Below are 20,988 nucleotides of genomic sequence, written 5' to 3'. Positions count from 1 at the left end.
TGGGTTAAATCCTCCATACTAAAGTTAGGATGCCGTTAAGGACAGTTTCTGCCAACAATTTAGTGTGTGTGTGTGTACAGGAGCTTTGCAATGCCAGCTGAAGATAAAGCATAACGGATCTTTACTGGCGTCGGACCAAACTCAAGCGCATTTACACGCAGCACAGACAGAGGTGCTTTACACGGACCTGGATGCTAACAGTTGTTTGCTTTTTTTTTTTCCCGTCTGATGAAGCGGGGTCACGCCTGCAAAACGCGTTGCAAGTTTATGTGGAGTATTGAACTAAATTCCTTTGTTTAACACGTCACCTCGTGTATTTGGTATCCTTGGGAGTGGGTAAGTCCACCACTGCCTCTCCTAATTTGTAAACATTTTATGTACCTTTTATCATGCTGGCGCCTCTGTTCTCCTGCTGCTTACAGTCCACCCCTGGTGAAGGGGCGTTTTACCCCTTTTTTTCCCCTCTTTCCGATCTACAGAGAGCGACTTCTTAATCCTTAGTGGGAACAGGTCTAATCTTCCCACCTGCCTATCTAGTGGTTGCCTCAACGGTAACCCTCGTTTGTGAGTATAACTATACTTACCTTTCACTCACCTATATTGCCAATACATACTACACTATATCGGGCTCTCGGTGTCCCTTTTTATCATTGTTCTACTCACTCCGCCGATCCGTCCTGCACTGTGTTATACTCTCAATACCCACAGTACGGATGGTCAATGATTTCTACTTGCTTCCCAATTTTATGCAAATTGTATGCAGCTTAAACCAATGAAAAACCCGTAAGTTATTTATAAATTTTACCAATTTCAAGCGGCATAAAAATATAAAATAAAAAAAATTTACATGTCATGTTTATTTCCTTTTAAACAATGCAAGTTGCCTAGCTTTCCCCCTCATCCTGTGTCTCTAATGCTTTTAGCCAAAGACCCTGAACAAGCATGCAGCAGATCAGGTGCTCTGACTCAAGTCTGACTGGGTTAGCCACATGCATGTTTTAGGGTGACTCAGGCACTACTGATGCTAGATGATCAACAGGCCTGCCAGGAAACTGGTATTGTTTAGAAGGAAATAAATATGGCAGCCTCCATATCCCTGTTGCTTCAGTTGTCCTTTAAGTTTCCAAAGATATTAGTGGCTAATAGGGATGATCAAGGAGATGCAAACTTTCCGAAATTATGTACATTTTCATGCAACTGTATGCAGCCCAGGTTTACGATTGGTTCATTTTCAAGCTGCATACATTTGCATCAGCTCAGAAGAATTTGCATATCTGTGATCATCCCTAGTGGCTAACAGTTACTATTTGGGATCAAAGGAAATGTAGTGCCCCGTGTGTCCAACAGGAGGCAGCGCCAGCCCCTCCTAGCAGGTGTGTCTATAAATCTGGACTCCTCCCTTCCCCTCAACGGTCACACTTCCATCCCCCTTCCCCCATAGTGACCTCCACAGCCAGGGCCACCAGGATTATTACTTCCCATAGCTGTGCAGCCAATGTGACTGCTCCCACCCATAAACACATTTGGTCACAACAATGCTTGCTGTGGTTCAGGGAGGAGGGGCTTGTATTAGCGAGGAGCGGGTGAGTATAGCCCCCCAGGCCCCAGTTACTTCACTGGTCCTTCCCAGAAGCTACTTGTTTCAACAACAAGTCAAACAGTAGCATACCTCTCAACTTTTTGAGATGAGAAAGAGGGACACTTAAAGAGGAACTCCAGTGAAAATAATGTAATAAAAAAAAGTGCTTCATTTTTACAATAATTATTATGTATAAATGATTTAGTCAGTGTTTGCCCATTGTAAAATCTTTCCTCTCCCTGATTTACATTCTGACATTTATTACATGGTGACATTTTTACTGTTGGCAGGTGATGTAGCTGCTGTTAGCTGTTTTGGCCGTTACAGACAGCTGTAAACAGCTATTTCCCACAAAGCAGCAAGGTTCCCAGACAGGAAACTGCCAAGAGCATGTACTCAGAATTTCTTTGTGGGAGGGGTTTCACCACAATATCAGTCATACAGCGCCCCCTGATGGTCTGTTTGTGAAAAGGAATAGATTTCTCATGTCAAAGGGGGTATCAGCTACTGATTGGGATAAAGTCCAATTCTTGTCGGAGTTTCTCTTTAAGCCACACCCCTGATCACGCCCCTGTCACAACCCTAGTCACGCATACCATAAAGATTTAATAAGAAAAATAGGTTTCTTTATAATTCAAACCACACTGGTCCTTTCTATTCTGGTTCATTTTCCTTCATATTTACATTTTAAAATTAGTAATATATCAATTTAAAGGATGGGAATAAAGTTTAGAGTCAAACACATATTTTAGTAGAGAAATACATACATTTACATAGAAACAGGGACAAAGTCCTGAAAGAGGGACAAATGGGGAGGAAAGAGGGACAGAGAGACAGGGCTCTGAAAGAGGGACAGTTGGGAGCTATGCAGTATATTTAAGCTGGTAAAAATACAAATAAAGCTTGTCCCTTTATGGATTGATGACGGATTGGAAACTCACGCTCCTACAAAAGGCACATAAGTGATTGGTTCTCTTTTTCATTCCTGACAGTAAAAAGAAAATAAATAATATATTCCTCTGCTCATTTTGGTTTATCATTCTCATTCTGCAGATTTATCTCTCCCCCCCTCAGGAGTTTATCGTGCATCCGATACAGCCATCTGGACCATTTCTCGGACCTTTAAACATGTTTGATAGAAAGAGGAGCCTTCCAACCTCATATTTTCCCCTCTATTAAACTCCTAAATAAAAGCCGCCCGAAGTATCACGGCCATTAGTCCAGCAACGCAATGTAGAATAATGGAAGGGGGCCTGTACAGACGCCTCGGGGCAGATGCCCCAACGCCAACCACACGTTGTCCTGGACTCTTCCTCAGCTCAATTTTTTTTTTTTTTTTAATATACAAACACACACCTGTTTTTTGTTACAGATTCAGAGAATAAACGGAATGGCAGCCAAATTCTGCCATCACAGTTGGCAACATAACCGCTACTCGCGTTCATGATCGCATTATTGCCCCTTAACCTCCTGGGCGATACAATAATATCGGCAGGGGGCGGCGCAGCACATTTTTTTTATTATTATTTTTTTTTAATCATGTAGCTAGCCTAGCACTAGCTACATGATAGCCGCTGTGCAGCGGCATCCCCCCACCCCCTCCGATCTCCTCCGGCAATCAAAGCAAACAGGAAATCCCATTTAGAACGGGATTTCCTGTTTGGCTTCCCCCGTCGCCATGGCGACGATCGGGATGACGTCATCGACATCGTGACATCAGAGGGAGTCCTGATCCACCCCACAGCGCTGCCTGGCACTGATTGGCCAGGCTGCACACGGGGTCTTGGGGAGGGGGGGGCAGCGCGGCACGACGGGTAGCGGCGAATCAGCGCTAAGCGGCGGCGATCGGTATATACACGCAGCTAGCAAAGTGCTAGCTGCGTGCAACAAAAAAAAAAAATTATGCAAATCGGCCCACCAGGGCCTGAGAAATCCTCTGTGGCGGCTTACCCCGAGCTCAGCTCGGGATTATCCCCCAGAGGGTTAAAGAAAACCTGTACTGAAAAAAAGTTCCCCTGGGGGGGTACTCACCTCAGTAGGGGGAAGCCTCTGGACCTTATCGAGGCTTCCCCTGTCCTCCTGTGTCCCACGGCGGTCTCGCTGCAGCCCACGGAACGCACAGGCGACAATTTGTCGCGCTGTGCAATATTTACCTTTTCTGGCTCCAGCGGAGGCGCTGTTGCGGCTCTTCTGACAGAGAAAGGCGAAAATAGCCGATCCCCGTCTGGTCCGCTCTACTGCACAGGCGCAGGAGACTTGCGCCGGCGCAGTAGAGCGGCCCGACAGAGATCAGCTTTTTTCACCTATCTCTGTGAGAAGAGCGGATACCGCGCCTGTGCTGGAGCCCGGGAGGTAAATATTTACAACCCCGCCGCTCCAGGAGGATTTTTGCCGCTGCCGTGGGACAGAGGAAGCCTCAATAGGATCCGGAGGCTTCCCCCACCCGAGGCGAGTACCCCCCAAGGGAGTTTTCTTCATTACAGATATTCTTTAACCAGTTCGGCCCATCTGGACGAGTAAGTTCGTCTAGATAGGCTTTGCTGCTGCTGCCGCCGCGTGCGATCGGGCGCGCTCCCGCCTCCCGCCGCTAGCCCCCCGATCAGTGAATGGGAATATAATTCCCATTCACCGATCTAACTTCCCCGCAGAAAAAAACGACGTTTTCTATTGAGAGAACGCGGTATTTCTGTACCCAGGAAACTTCTCAGTCTTCTTTTAGTTCCTGGATGCGAGATAAATAGTTACCCAAGGGTCTGAACTTTTTAAATATGCATGTCAAGAGAGTATGTTTGTATATTATTTTAAATTATAAGCTTATAAGTAGTGATGAACGCAAATTGAAAAAAATGCACCTTTATTTCTAAATAAAATATCGGCGCCATAAATTGTGATACTGTAGGGGGGGGTGGGGGGGGGTGAAAATGAGCTGAACTTACCCGGGGCTTCTAATGCTCCCCCGCAGACATCCTGTGCCCGCACAGCCGCTCACCGATGCTCCGGCCCCGCCTCCGGTTCACTTCTGGAATTTCTGACTTTAAAGTCAGAAAACCACTGCGCCTGCGTTGCCGTGTCCTCGATCCCGCTGATGTCATCAAGAGCGCACAGCGCAGGCCCAGTATGGTCTGTGTCTGCGCAGTACACTCCTGGTGACATCAGCGGGAGCGAGGACACGGCAACGCAGGCGCAGTGGTTTTCAGACTTTAAAGTCAGAAATTCCAGAAGTGAACCGGAGGCGGGGCCGGAGCATTGGGGAGTGGCTGCGCCAACACAGGATGTCTGCGGGGGACCATTAGAAGCCCCGGGTAAGTTCAGCTCATTTTCCCCCGACCCCCCTACAGTATCCCTTTAAATGGTGTAATAACCGGGACAGATGGGCAAATAAAATACATGAGTTTTAATTATGGTAGCGTATATTAATTTCAAACTATAATGGCCAAAAACTGAGAAATAATGAATTTTTCTCATTTCTTTCTTAATCTTCCTGTTAAAATGGATTTAGAAAAAAAAAAAAAAAATTATTAGCAAAATGTACTACCCAAAGAAAGCCTAATTAGTGGCGGAAAAAACAAGATATAGATCAATTAATTGTGATAAGTAGCAATAATGTTATTGGCGAATGAATGGGAGGTGAACGTTGCTCGGATGCATGAGGTTTTCGGCACTGCGATGCTGGACCGGTTAATCGGGAACCTAAACTGAGAAGGATATGGATTTTTCCTTTTAAAATACCAGTTGCCTGGCTCTCCTGCTGTGCTGATCCTGTGTCTGAGGGCTCGTTTCCACTATCGCGAATCTGCATGCGTCCAACGCATGCAGATCCGCACATGTAATGCAAGTGGATGGGCCTGTTTCCACTGTAGCGTTGTTGAGGTGCGTTTTTTTCAGCGTGAAAAAAACGCACAAAAGAGCCAACGATTTCGCCTGCGTCGGGAATCCGTGCGAATCGCCGCTAATGTATTTAATAGTAAAAACGCATGCGTTTGTTACATGCGTTTTTACCCGCGATTTCGCGTGCGATTTCGCACCTTTTTCAATTTTATTTAGCCCTGGCAGTGTCATGGTTAATTTCGCATGGCACCCTGCCATGCGAAATCGCATGCGAAATCGCGGGTAAAAACACATGCGGAAACGCATCCGCATGCGTTTTTACAAGCGTCGGAATGCGGCCGAAATCGCGTCGCAACAGTGGGAACGAGCCCTAATACTTTTAGCCATAACCCCTCAACAAGCATGCAGATCAGGTGTTCTATCTGAAGTCAAACTGGATTAGCTGCATGCTTGTTTCTGGTGTGTGATTCAGACACTGTTGCAGCCAAAAGAGATCAGCAGGGCTTCCAGGCAACTGGTATTGTTTAAAAGGAAAACATCCATATCCCTCTCAGTTAAGGTTCTCTTTAACCACCCTGGCGTTCTATTAAGATCGCCAGGGCGGCTGCATGAGGGTTTTTTGTAAATAAAAAAAAAAAACTATTTCATGCAGCCTCCGGCGGCCAAAAGTAACACGGAAGGCCGCAATGAGCAGCCTTCCGTGTTTGGCTTCTCCTGTCGCCATGGCGACGAGCGGAGTGACGTCATGGACGTCAGCCGACGTCCTGACGTCAGCCGCCTCCGATCCAGCCCTTAGCGCTGGCCGGAACTATTTGTTCCGGCTGCGCAGGGCTCAGGCGGCTGGGGGGACCCTCTTTCGCCGCTGCTCGCGGCGGATCGCCGCAGAGCGGCGGCGATCGGGCAGCACACGCGGCTGGCAAAGTGCCGGCTGCGTGTGCTGCTCTTTATTTGATCCAAATCGGCCCAGCAGGGCCTGAGCGGCACCCTCTGGCGGTAATGGACGAGCTGAGCTCGTCCATACCGCTAAGGTGGTTAAAGGACAACTGTGACAAGAGGGATATGGAGGCTGCCATATTTATTTCCTTTTAAGCAATACCAGTTGCCTGGATGTCCTGCTGATCCTCATATACTTTTAGCCATAGCCCCTGAACAAGGATATGCAGATCAGATGTTTGACATTGTCAGATCTGACAAGATTAGCTGCATGCTGGTTTCTGGTGTAATTTAGACACTGTTGCAGCCAAATAGATCAGCAGGTAGGTCTTCTTTTGTCTCCCTGTGGCTCCTTCTGTCCACCTCTGCCTCCTTCTGTATTGCTTTGTGCTCCTGTCTCCCTTTGTGCCTCTTCAGTCCCCATGTGCCACCTGCATCCCCTGCATCTTCCTCTGTCCCCCATGTCTCCTTCTGTGCCACTTTGTGCCTCTTCAGTCCCCATGTGCCACCTGCATCCCCTGCATCTTCCTCTGTCCCCCATGTCTCCTTCTGTGCCACTTTGTGCCTTCTTCTGTCTCCCTGTGGCTCTTTCTGTCCCCTCTGCCTTCTTCTGTGTCCCTGTGCCTCCTTACATCCTCCTCTGCCATCTTCTGTCCCCCTTTGTCCATACTTCTGCCCCTATTTGTGCCTCCCACTGTCTCCCTGTGCTTCCTTCAGCCCCCCCTTTGTGTTTTTTTTTCTGCCCCCATTGTGCCTCATTCTGTCCCCTTTGTGCCACAGGTTTTCTTGCCTGAAGTGGCAAAATGGCTAGAGGTGCCCCTGTCCCCGCTGCTGAAAACTCCATAAATCACCCCCTTGCCCCCATCCCCCCCCCCCCCCTCGGCAAAATCCACAACTTTCTTGGTTGTGGATTTTGCTGCCCTAAGGAGGCAGAGCTTTGGGCTGTAGCTCTGCCTCCAAGCACACCAGTCAGCACTGATCGCCGCCTCTCCTCCGCCCCTCTCAGTGAAAGCAGACAGAGGGGCGGCGGAGAGGTGGCGATCCGCGCTGATAGACACATATAGACGCAGAGCTGCAGCCAAAAGCTCTGCCTCTATGCGGAAGGAGCCCCGCAATGTGCCCCAGGGAGTTTGGGGTGATTTATGGAGTTTTCAGCCGCAGAGATATGGCGTTTTAGGAGTGGCAATTATGTTAGAGGTTTTTAAAGTAAAAACCTCATTTTAAGAGACTTCAGAGTCTCTTTAATGATTAGGAATGGTCAATGAGATGTGAGTTGATACACAGATTATCCTAATTTGATGCGAACATGTAAATGAATCAGCTGCAGCAGCTGCTTTCTTGGTGAAGCTGCCTCATAAAAAAGAAGGTTATTTCTGTGCTCCGTGCCGAAGGTGGGCGTCGCTATAGCAGTAATGCTATTGTGCCAATCTCTCCATTAGTTACCAATTATCCAGTTAAAAAACTTCTCACGCTAGCATTCAAAGCTCTACACAAGCTGTCACCTCCATACATATCCTCTTTAATCTCCAGATATCTACCCGCCTCGATCCTCCGTTCCTCACAGGAGACCCTTTTGTCCTCTAGCTTGGTCACCTCCCCTCACATCCAGGACTTCTCACGGGCTGTCTCTTTCCTTTGGAACTTTCTCCCACAGCCGGTCCGTCATGTTCCAAGCCTGGAAACAAACATACCCTGAAAACACACCTATAATTTGCTATAGGTAGTATTGGAAGTGGACTGACCCATTCCCTGTGTTTCCTTCCCTACTGTTTCCAACCCACTACCCCCTAGACCAGTGTTTCCCAGCCCTGTCCTCAAGGCCCACCAACAGTGCATGTTTTGTATAAACCCACAGGTAGGTAATCAGCTCTGCTGCAACACCAATTACCTCACCTGTGAATGTTTGTGGTTTCCTGCAAAACATGTACTGTTGGGGAACTCTGCATTGTAAATTCACAAGGGCAGGGACCTCCTCCTAGTGTTTCTTATACTGCTGCAATTTTACATATGAACACGTACCAACCTTAGAGATCTCAAACTACACATTTGTACATACATGCGTGTATTTTTACTCATACTGTTGAATGTCATGCCTGTACAGGGTCTTTAACTTCTCATGTATACATGTTCCCCAATATTTGTTTTGTACTATGTACAGCGCTACGGAAGATGTTGGCAATATATAAATAATAATAATAATAGTGTGCAAGGGTAATTCAGAGAAGATGAGAGGAGAGTGAGGGCAGACTGTGCTGTAGGAAATGGCTGATGAAGAGGCTTCTGGACAAGCATTATAAATATATGATTACAGCAAAGTCCCCTTTATCTGGCACCCATGGGGATTGGCTGATGCAGAATAAGGCCCAGTGCACACCAAAACCGCTAGCAGATCCGCAATCTGCTAGCGTTTTTGGGTGCTGATTTCAGAGTGATTCTAGGCATGTTTAGAGAGGTTTTCTAAACATACCTAGCGGTTTTGGGTGTGTTTTTGTGTAGCAAATTACACATATTGTTACAGTAAAAGCTGTTACTGAACAGCTCCTGTAACAAAAATGCCTGGCAAACTGCTCTGAAGTAGCATTTTTCAGAGCGGTTTGCGTTTTTCCTATACTTTACATGGACGAAACGCTTCCGAAAACCACAAACGCGCAGCAGGAGGCGCGTTTGTGGCTTGGCAAAAACCTCAAACCGCCGGTGTGCACCATCCCATTGCAATACATTAGCCAAGTGTTTTTCCAGGCGGATACGGCCGGCGGATCGCTCCAAAAACCGCTCAGTGTGCACTAGGCCTAAGTGTGCTTAAAGAGAAACTCCGACCAAGAATTGAACTTTACCCCAATCAGTAGCTGATACCCCCTTTTACATGAGAAATCTATTCCTTTTCCCAAACAGACCATCAGGGGAACCTGTATGACTGATATTGTGGTGGAACCCCTCCCACAAGAAACTCTGAGGACGTACTCCTGGCAGTTTCCTGTCTGAACCTTGTTGCATTGTGGGAAATAGCTGTTTACAGCTGTTTTCAACTGCCAAAAAAGCATGCAGCAACTACATCGCCTGCCAACAGTAAAAATGTCACCATGTGATAAATGTCAGAATGTAAATCAGGGATTTTAAAAGATTGTACAATGGGCAAACACTGATTAAATCATTTATACATAATTATTGTAAAAAATGAAGGACTTTTTTTTTTATTACATTATTTTCACTGGAGTTCCTCTTTAATGGATAATATGCCTAGTTAATACAGCACTATACCCCACTCTGCATACATACCATAAAATGTATATTAAATGTTAAAATACAGTAATGTAGAAGTATATTGACCTTGTGAGAGCCATTGAGCCCAGTGTTTAGGCACAGCAGAGCCTACAAAAAACCTAAGAGGTTGGCCTTCCTTCACCACTGTGTGTACTGACAGTGATTTGTGCTGGTTGGTTGAGTTCTGGATAACTGGGACTCTGCTGTACTATCAGTGTTTGTTTTTTTAATGAAATTTCATTTCAAAATCACAGCTCCAAGTTCAGAGGCAGATCAAGATCAATCAGCTTATGAAACAGAGAACTCCAATGTAGTTTATTTAGCTGTAGGAGTAAACATCAACTTCTGTGGGTGGGTAAACTGTTTCTGCCTCTTAAAGGGGCACTATGGTGAAAAATTGTAACATTTAAAATATGTGCAAACATATTCAAATAAGAAGTACCGGTACATTTTTTCCAGAGTAAAATGAGCCATAAATATTAGGGCCGGTTCACACTTGCGGTTTTGCAAAAACCGCACCGGATGTCCGGACCGCACCGGAGCCGGATCGGACCTGAACCGTACGGTTCCTGTCCGGATCCGGTCCGGTTGCATACGGTTTCCGTGCGGTATGAACACGGTTGCGGTCCGGATCCGGATTCTTAAAGAGTAACAACCTGTATAAAAAAAAAAAAAAATGTTGGGGTCTGGGAGGTCAGCAGAAGGGGGACCTGTGGAATCAGGCCCTCTGCTGTTTAGCACTCACCTCCACCTCCGACATGCTGCCAACATCTCCGGATCCGGATCCAGCTGTGCTGCTCCACTCCAAAATGCTTGCCCATGTGTCCCCAGCCAATATCGCCGCAAAAATCCGCATAGGAAGTGGGGTAGAACATCCGGATTTTTTGCCAGTGTGTTGTGCGCTCTCCGGTTCTCATTGGTTTCCATTGGCCGGATGGTGCAGTCCGGCTCCGCCCCGGATACGGCTGCCGGAGGAGCCGGACCAAAAAATAGCGCATGTTGGAACGGACACCGGAGTCCGGATCCGGTCCGGCTCCGGTCCGGACGAAACGGACACATGTGAACCCTGGCATAGACTTACATTGCTATGCCGTGCGTCCGTTTCGTCCGGCCAGCATGCGGTGCGGCTCCGGCACGGCTATTCCGGATAGCCACCGCTAATGTGAACCGGGCCTTACTTTTCTCCTATGTTGCAGTCACTTACAGTAAGTAGTAGAAATCTGACAGAAGCAACAGAATTTGGACTAGTCCATCTCTTCATGGGGGATTCTCAGGGATTTATTTATTTTCAAAAGCACTTAAGCTGAGTACACACGTACGATAACGATCGTTCGAAAACGAACGATAACGACAATCGGACCGATAATCGTGCGCTCCAAATTTTCCAACGATCGTTTTTTTGGACGATAACGACCGTTATCGTTCAATCCGACCGATCCAACCCGGCGGATTTTTTCGAAAGATAATCGTTCAATCGTTGCAGTGTGTACAAAGATCGTTCGATAACGCATGTTCTTATTGCCTGTCATAACGTCACTTCCGTTTGCGCACGCATTTTTTAATCGTTCGTCATTCAGTACTTTATACTTATATCGCTCACGTGTGTACACAATCGTTCATTACGAACGATCTTTTCAGTCTAATTTGAATATCGTGTAAACGTCACGAACCGTTCGTAACGAACGATCTTTATCGGACGTCTATACGAACCTGTAGGCTGCTTACACACCAAGACGTTACAGGCGCACGTTAGTGCGCCTGTAACGCTCCCCCAACGCACAGCAATGTAACACAAGAGGGCTGTTCACACAGCCCACGTTGCGTTACATGTAATGCTGCACGTTCGGTGCAAAGTGCAGCATGCTACGGCGTTGGAGCGGCTATAGCCGCGTTAGACTGTTTGCACATGCGCAGTGGGGGGCGGAGAGGAGGCGGGGAGAGCCAGCTACAGTAGCCGCGCACATGGCTACTTAATATTCACTGCACTGGCGGCAGCTGATTGGCCGGCGGGACCACGTGATGCGGAGTGTCTCGCTCCGCATCACGTGGTCCCGCTGGCCAATCAGCGCCACTCTGGGAGACATTATAGGAATCGAGCCGCCGAACGCGGCTCACTCTACCGTCGGCTTTTGCAGCACCATACGTTGTGTTAGGTGCACGTTATGCGACCTTAACGTAGCACCTAACGCAACGTCTTGGTGTGCAAGAAGCCTTAGTCAATGGCAGTTGCTCTGTCCAACTGCTAAAAAACTGTGTAGCGAGCAGGGAAGCTGGCCAGCATCATTGTTTGAATCCTTTTTTAGGGAATATCTTTATAAAAGAATAAAATCCTTGCAGAGAATCCCCTATGAAGAGATTTCGGAGCTAGTCTACTTTAGGGGACCCACCGTAAATCCCCATGGAGAATTTGAGCTGGGCTGAAAACAGAACAAATCTCCGCTTTCAGCTCTTTTAAACCCCCACAAGCCATATATCTATGGAAAGCTGAGAATCTGCTCTACCAAATGATGTTGCTTTCGGTGAGTAAAAAGTGAAACTCACCGTGTACGAGCCGCCGAACGGCCGCGATCGCTGCTCCGTCGGCCATCTTACATCTCTACTGCTCCTATTTTTCTCCCTCCTCATTGGAGGGATTGTTAGCTGGGGGGGGGGGGGTGCCAGAAACTGCTGTCCCTTCTCCCCGGACAAGGCTCAAACCCACAAGTAGCTACTGACTGTACTTTCCCTCCCTGGAAATATTAGCAACTTCTGAATAAGACTGAATAAGTGCTAGGCATTGCTAGGATTAGAAGACTCACAAGTTACCACCTCTACCGGCCTTCAGGGCTGAGAAAATAATAGTTTGGCCGACTGAAATTAAAACTGTACCGAACAGAAGAAGTTTACATTTCACGTTTTTTTTTTTTCTTTTTTTCCTCTGGCACGCCCCCAGCTAACAATCCCTCCAATGAGGAGGGAGAAAAATAGTAGCAGCAGAGATGTAAGATGGCCGACGGAGCCGCGATCGGCGGCTCGTACACGGCGAGTTTCACTTTTTACTCACCGAAAGTAACATCATTTGGTAGAGCAGATTCTCAGCTTTCCATAGATATATGGCTTGTGGGGGTTTAAAAGAGCTGAAAGCGGAGATTCGTTCCGTTTTCAGCACAGTTTAAATTCTCTATGGGGATTTACGGTGGGTCCCCTAAAGTAGACTAGCTCCGAGATTTCTACTACCTACTGTAAGTGACAGCAACATAGGAGAAAAGTAATTTATAGCGGCTCATTTTACTCTGAGCGGGGGAGGGGGAAATAAAAAAAATGGAAGGCTCAATGGAAGGTATAGTGAAATCGCAAAGCAATTGAAAAAGTGTATATCTCCTGCCCTGAATGCTTTTATGAATAAATACATTGTATTTATTAATTTCCAGGTTAAAGACTTCACTTCCTGACCGAAGTTATGAATTAAACAAACAAAAAAACCATTGCTGAGCAAAAGCGCTGTAAGAATTACAGTATAAAATCGCTCAGCGCTTGCTATTTATAATGTGAGCAAAGCCTAACAGAGTATAAAGTCACTAACTGTCCCTCAGAGGGGTTCACAATCTAATCCCTACCATAGTTATAGGTCTATATCATGTAGGCCCAGAGCAAACTAAAAACCTCTAGCAGATATGCAAAACGCTAGAAGTTTTTGAAGCGGATTTTCAGATCAACTCTAGGCAGGTTTAGGGCTCATTCACACTTGAGCATTTTGCCGGTGATTACAGCAAAAACGCTCAAACGCTAGCGCTTTTGAAAGCGTTAGTGTAATAAAACCCTATGGGCCCATTCTTACTTGGGCAATTTGCACTAATCTCCGCAAATCGCAAAATGCAAACGCCTAGCCTGCACCATTTTCAGGCGATTTCCCGGCGATCGCATTTCAGTGCTATAGAAGCGCTAAACGCGATCACAGAGAAATCACTGCACTGTCCAGTGATTTTTCCGCAGGGAAAAAAATAAATAAATAAACTCCCACCAAAAATCACCGGCGTTTTGCGTTTCTTGTGCTACGTACACAGATGCGACAACGATCGTTCGTTGAGAACGACGAACGAACTTTTAATTGATGAAAGAACGACCTATGTAAAGATAGTTTTAAAAGGTGTGTAACGATCTGATCGTTAGAATGAACGTTACATCACGTAAAGCAACTATTGCGCCTGCGCATAAAAATGAGAAGTTTCACAGAGAAATAGTGAAATGCACATGTCAAGCCTAGTACGAACGACCGTTTCCAACGATGTACTACTTTTGCAAATGATCGTCGTTGGTTAAAATCCGCCGAGACAGAACTTTCTTTTGTAGCGATTTGGCTCGTTCGTCGTTTGCCTTAATAGTCGGTGGTTCGTTTTTTGTAACGATTGTCGTTGGTAAAGATCGGGGAACGATCGTTACAAACGACTATAGTCGCATGTGTGTACGCACCTTAAGTGTGAATGGGCCCTTAGAGAGATTTTCTAAACATGCCTAGCGTTTTTGGAGTGTTTTGGTGTAGCAGATTTCATATATTGTTCCAGTAAAGCTGTTACTGAACAGCTTCTGTAACAAAAATGCGTGGAAAACCGCTGAGCTAGCGTTTTCCAGAGCGGTTTTCCACTTTCCTATACTTTAACATTGAGGTAGAAACGCCTCAGAAATCTAAAAAAATGCTGCAGCCCCCAAGTTTGCATTTGTGGAAAAAATGAGCCGCTGTGGTATGCGCCATCCCATTCACTTTCATTAGCCAAGCGGTTTTCCCCCTACAAGCGTTTTAAAAAACGCTCCAGAACCGCTCCTGTGTGCACCAGCCCGTAAACTATGTATGTTATATTGTCATTTTAGGGGGAGGCCAATGAACTTATCTGTATGTTTTTAGGATGTGGGAGGAAACCAGACTGCCCTGAGGAAACCCACACAGACACGGAGAGAACATACACTCTGTGCAGATGGTGCCCTGGCTGGGATTTGAACTGGTGACCCAGCGCTGCAAGGCGAGTGTGCTAACCACCATGCCACCCTGCTTCCTAGACACTACCTCAACCAAAGAGGCCATCAGGATTGGAATGGTTTAAAAGGAAATAAATATGGCAGCCGCTGCCTCCATATGCTTCTCACTTCAGGATCCCTTTAAAAATACAAATACAAATTCTAGCACCAAACAGAACACCACACAGGTCATTGCTATTCCTGCTACAAATCAGGGCAGCCTCAGACAGCAGTCATTAAATATCCATAAGAAAGTTACTTTTTGTAGGATTTTTTCATTTTCTGATCAAGAAAATGCCGGCAACAAGAAGCCTTTGATGGGCAGTGAACAGTCTGACAGCAAATTCCACCTGCGTGGAAGACTTCAAAGAAGAGTGCAATTCTTAGCCGGAGGCCGGGAGACGCGTGCCTGGTCAGTACGCAAGGCCAGTGCTCCGTACCCACGAGTGGACATGTCGGTAGGATTCATTATAGGTAGGAGGAAAAAAAATTCTCACCATTCACCCTTTAAATCCCGGCGTGCTGGAAGGGGAGGGGCTGCACAGTTTACACGGCGACTTTACTGCGCTAAGATCCTGGATTCACTTCCCAACAGAGATCATATCTGTATGCAGATTGTATTTTCCCAATGATTTGGGGGCATCCCCAAGCTTCAAGGACAATTGAAGAGAGAAGGATAAGGAGGCTGCCATATTTATTTCCGTATAAGCAATGCCAGTTGCCTGACTGTCCTGACTCTCTGCCTCTAATACTTTTAGCCATAGACCCTGAACAAGCATAAGGTGTTTTTGACAGTATTGTCAGATCTGACAAAATTAGCTGCATGCTTGTTTCTGGTGTTATTCACATACTACTGCAGCCAAATAGAGCAGCAGGATAGCCAGGCAACGGGTATGGTTTAAGAGGAAATAACTATGGCAGCCTCCATATTTCTTCTCATTACAGTTTCTAAAACACACTGGCAGCTAAACGTATGTCTCCCTTACAAATGTGTAGCTAAAACATGTCTGCATGATTGTGGAAAGGACATTAGACTGTAAGCTCTTTGGACAAGTTATTTGAAATAAATTATTATTTTGTAATCTGCAATGGCTTAGGCGGGGAATATACTTGCGAGGCATTTTTCACCGCAATTTCATCATAGTGCATTCACAATCGCGGTTCCCACACGTGATTTTATCTATTCGTTACGCAATGTTTCAGATGTGGCAGAATACGTTGCAATAGCAAACAGTGGCGTAGCTAAGGAGCTATGGGCCCTGGTGCAAGTTTTACATTGCCCCCTCCCCCTCCCCCCAAGGACATCCACAGTGTGGCCTAGTGCACACCAGAGCGGTTCTGCTGCGGTTTGCGATCCGCTTGCGGGTGCGGATCCGCTAGGGTAAAGTATTTTAATGGGCTGGTGCACACCAGAGCGGGAGGCGGTTTGCAGAAACGCATACTCCCGGGCTGCTGCAGATTTTGGATTGCGGATGCGTTTCTGCCTCAATGTTAAGTATAAGAAAAACGCAAACCGCCCTGAAAAACGGCACTTCAGAGCGGTTTGCCAGGCGTTTTTTGTTACAGTAGCTGTTCAGTAACAGCTTTACTGTAACAATACATGAAATCTACTACACCAAAAACGCTTCCCAAAATTGCAAAATGCTAGGTGAGACGATACAGAAAAATAACAAAAAGCGTTTCAAAATCTGCTAGCATTTTTCAGATCTGCTAGCGGTTTTTGGTGTGCACCAGGCCTGTCAGTGCAAGAAGGGGATGGGGACAGTGTGTTAAGGATTACTACTATTCAAAGTATCTATAGAAGTGATGATTACCAGCACAGGACCAATAGAGAGCTAATACTGTGATAAAGGGTGGACCCTTCGGGGCCCCGATGCAGTTGCTACCTCTGCACCCCCTATTGCTACGCCACTGATAGCAAACTGGTGCGTCATGCAGGGGGAAATAAAATAAAAACAAACACCAAAAGGTATGTGTGTCATTGCAGTTGAGATATGGGGGGGGGAATACAAAGGTCAGGGGTCAAGAAGGTCTTGTGACAACAATGGTACTATTCATTTTAACCCACGTTCCCCAATTTGTGTCCACCACCTCCACGATTCCTCCCCCCACCTTGCGCAGTGTAAAATACTCACCTAGCCTCCAGTGATGTCTTGCTGCCTTCCTGAAGCTCCTAGCGGCTTTCCGGTTTCCTCCGTGTACGCCTCCCAGCGTGTCATGTGACATACCAGAAGCCGTGCACAGACGTCCAAATGCCACTAGGAGCTTCAGGAGGGCAGCAAGACGTCGCTGGAGGCTCGGTGAGTATTACTGGCCTGCAAAACCCCCCAAAATCCTCAAAGTACAGTCCCAGTTATGCTCTCGGGCATGCCGATTGAGACTTCCAGCTTTCAGAGTTCTGGATAACGGGGACTTTGCTGTATTCGTTTCTACTTTATCACTGTCCTTTAATTTTATAACTCAAACCAGATTTATCACTGCTTCCCATGGAGGCGGTAAAACTGGACAGTGATTGGCAAATTGAAGGTTTGTACTTGGATTTTGACCGTAAGCTCTGTTGGCTCATGATGCCCTTCTTGGAGCGCCGTCAGCAGATACCCCAGATTGGACAATATCAGATCGTAAGCTCCGCCGGCCCAGGAACTGATCAGCGACAATCCTTTGTTCTCCTTTTTAAAAAAAAAAGACCCCGAGCGACACAAAGTGAAAAATAACATCTTCACCAGCACTAATAATAACAGTAGTGCAGATAACTGCTGCTCCAGAGATGTGGAGAGATGAGATATACAAGGCTGCCACCTCGCTTCAGCTCCACGCAAGGAACGCACTGATGGAACAAGGAGGACCCCAACAGCTAACCTAGATAACTGCTGAATTTCTGATTACAGACACTTTGTTATTGAAAGACCCGCAGCTTTTCCTGGCCAGAATCTGGAACCAAAAACACATTCAGGAGGTTCTTGTTTAAAGGTTAGAACATGGAACCTTAGGGATACACAAGAGGGGGTTGAGTGTTCGCTAAAAAGGAGCATGGACAGGGCTGTCACTCAACCTAATAATTGTGTCTAGGTCATCAGGAATATTTGATCGGCTAGAGAACTGTCATTCTACATTGTGAGGTCTGGCATGACAGCCAACATGCCTTGTGGACCACAATTGCCTTGTGGCACCCAAGATGGGGGTGGGGATTAGCAGAGCAGGTGTATCATGGATGTGATCATTAACACCCCCCCACATCTGAGGAGTCTGATGTCGCTTTAGATAAATGCCTCCTCATCAGATATTCCAAACCAGTGCTTGTTCAAATTAGATGACAATTGAAGATTACAGACATTTGGGGGGGGGTGCAAAAAAATAAAAATAAAGAGAGGGGGATTCTCTACACACAGTACGACCAGACACACTCTGCAGGTTGAGCTAATGGACAGAGAAGGTGACACTTATGTTGAAACACAAGATGACACAAGGAAGAAAAAGCAAACTTTAAAATAATACTGGATGTTAAAAGCAACAAGGACACTAGAGTGGATAAGGAGGACAGTCAGGGGAGACAGATGACAAAACTGACTCTCTCTATGCATTTGGAGGAGGGGGGGGGGAGGGGGGGCTCTGTGCAGATAGACCTGCTTTCTATCTCAGCATGGAAGGAACCACTGATACATGACAGAGAGAGATCTCAAACCTGCCAAAGAGGTACATTAAAGTAACCCCAAAAATATTCAGGTGATCAGATAGTCTGATATGGAAAAAAAAAAAAGAAAGGCAAGGAGGACTCAGCAGCACCCCAAATAGGTTACCAGCCAGCCTCCCACATACATCATAATTCTACATTCACTCTGGATTCCAGAGGGGTCTATTCTCAATGCACTTCTCGGCATAAACATCGCAAAGGATAGAGGGACAACGACTGACACCCAGTGGCCTCCTATGCAAGCAAGCAGATGCCCATCAGGTACAACCTACCTAGAAGGACCCAGCTCTGCCAAGCTGCACATCAAAGCTTAAGTATAAAATAAAAATCCATAGCCACCAATGCAAAGCACCCCCCCCCCCCAATAACACCCTCTAAGGCGCCAGTCAACCACCTCTCACACCTGCAAACACCTATAGTAAGAGCACCTTGCCCACAGTCAGGTGTGGATCCAAATCACATTATACTGCCAGTTCTCAGCACCCTCCTCTCTGTTCTAGATCAAGCAAGAAGGACCCACTCAGCGCAGCAATCTGCAACCAACACACCCTGTGCCACCCACAGTAGCCAGCCCAGGGGGGTGCTCCATGAGAGTCCATGCCAAGCACAATACCCACCTAAGTCTTATTTATAAATACACAATTAAATAACACCCTGCCTAGGCAAGGTAAGGCAAACCTGGCCATGCAATGTACATCCTCCCCTGTGCACCTGCTTAGGGGACACAAGATGCATAGGAGAAGCAGGCTACATGATCAATGCACAGCACACACACCTGCACCCAATACATCCCTCTTCTTCAGTCCTCACCCACCTCACTGCTGCTGACACAGCCTTACCTGCTTCTGCAGTGAGCAAACAGAGCCAGCATGCAAAAATCCCATCCATGGGTGTCATGTCCCCAAGTCCCCGGACTGGAGCAGCCAATAATCCTCATGCAGTGCTTAGGTGCTGATGCAAAGTTGCTGCGCTCCCTGCGAGGATGCTGTGAGAATGGAGCTATCCTAAGCTAGAGAGCCTTACAGCTGGGAAGGTACCACTTCACAAAGGAGAGAGGGGGGGTGGAGGGAGAGAGGCTGATCCAGCAAAGGCAGCCTTGATCCTCCCCTACAAGCCCTGATGATCAGCCTAGACAGAATTAGCAATCCTCTTCATTATTCCTGGCAGCCACAGCCAGGCAGTCAGAGCAGAGCCTCTTGGTGTTGACTAATCATGGCACTGGGGGGGGGGGGGGCATCCCCCCCTCTCAGGAGTTTTGGTGGGAGCCTCACAGCAGAAAACTCAGATGGTTGTTGTTAAAAGGCTGAAATTACTAATTATCCTTCATCCACTGTAGGCACCACTCTGGGGGGCTCATGGCTGAGAACGTTGGGTGGGCTGTTGTCTGGGACAACAAGCCCAGCATCAGCATCCCTAAATGAATAGTGGAGAAAGAATCCAAGGGCTGATAACAGCAGCAGCAAACTTGCAGCTTCCATTTCCTCAGAAATCGTAATTATTTCACAAACTGAGATCTGCTCCCAACCTACTATTAACAGTGGCTGGGGAAAGGGAAAACTCAATTAGCCCTCTCCACACTGTAGAAAGCGACAGGAGGGGGGCTTTTCAATACAGTAGTGCTAAAGTCTGGCATTGTATTGCAATCTGATTGTACAATCATTTGTGTGAGGATCCACTATGCCTTCTGGATTGTACAACCTCGTTCAATCTTTCACGGTGCCTGCTAATGATGCAATGCCGATTGTACAATCTTACCGAATTTCTGTACAGTGGCGTAGCTAAGGAGCTGTGGGCCCCGATGCAAGTTTTACATTGGGCCCCCCCCCCCAAGCACTCTATACATAACAATTGATACAACGCACCACAACCTGCCAATGGCAACTACAGTGTCAGAGGTGCAAGAAGGGGATGGGGAACAGTTTGTTAATGATTACTACTATTCAAAGTATCTATAGAAGTGATTATTATGAGCACACGACCAATAGAGAGCTAATACTGCAGTTGAGGGAGGGCCCTTCGGGGCCCCTCTGGCCCAAGGGCCCTGATGCAGTCGCAACCTCTACTACCCCTATTGCTACGCCTCTGTTGCTGTAGTAAGGTGCCCACTAATGATACAATCTTGATTGTACAATCTTACTAAATCTATGTAGCGGAAGAGTAAAGGTGGCCATCTATTAATTTGGCAGGCGATCGATAGTTATGGAATTGGATGAAAATCTGTGCTGCAAAGAGCATGCCCAATCGATGATGCGACCAACTTCGGGCCGATCGGACATGCTACAAGATGTCGGGTTGTCGTGGTCGATCGGGTAACTGAGTGATATCGGGACCAGTGGCGACTGCCACAAAACCCCCCGCGCCGCCTCCCTGATGTAAATTGTATCCCCAAACCCAGTGCCCAATGCAGTATATTTGTCCGCCGCTGCCTCCGGAATCCATCCACAATCCGCATACATGTGGTTGATGGAGTAACATGGGCGCGTGTGGTCCGTGACACAGACAGGTAAAGTATAATGCACCAGGCACTGGGGGCGGGGGGGGGGGGGGGGGGGCGAGTGACATTTGACATTAGGGGGGCAGCATCGAGCCGACAAGGAAGCGGATGTGGTGTCACAAACCCGATTCTCAATCGATTTTTGCATGAAATCGATAGGGAATCAGCCTGCAGTGTATGAGCAGCCGACAGATCTATATCTGAAAATATTGT

At 46.9% G+C, this 20,988-nt stretch overlaps 1 protein-coding gene across 4 annotated transcripts in view; it reads right to left on the bottom strand.

The window, feature by feature from the left end:
* Positions 1–19,293, bottom strand: part of NELL1 (neural EGFL like 1) — a 1,178,134-nt gene extending 1,158,841 nt beyond the window's left edge. For 2 of the 4 annotated variants that reach the window (XM_068260432.1, XM_068260435.1), the window contains exon 1: positions 19,121–19,291. In XM_068260432.1, the coding sequence (XP_068116533.1) occupies positions 19,121–19,178 (58 nt within the window). In that variant the 5' untranslated portion in view covers positions 19,179–19,291. Of the gene's footprint in view, positions 1–19,120 lie in introns of all 4 variants that reach the window. The other 2 variants (XM_068260436.1, XM_068260433.1) reach the window with 2 other exon arrangements.
* Between the last annotated feature and the right edge of the window lie 1,695 nt (positions 19,294–20,988).

This window comes from Hyperolius riggenbachi, chromosome 11, assembly GCF_040937935.1.
Source record: "Hyperolius riggenbachi isolate aHypRig1 chromosome 11, aHypRig1.pri, whole genome shotgun sequence".
In the NCBI taxonomy this organism is placed as follows: domain Eukaryota; kingdom Metazoa; phylum Chordata; class Amphibia; order Anura; family Hyperoliidae; genus Hyperolius; species Hyperolius riggenbachi.
This window is presented reverse-complemented; position numbering and strand designations above follow the sequence as displayed.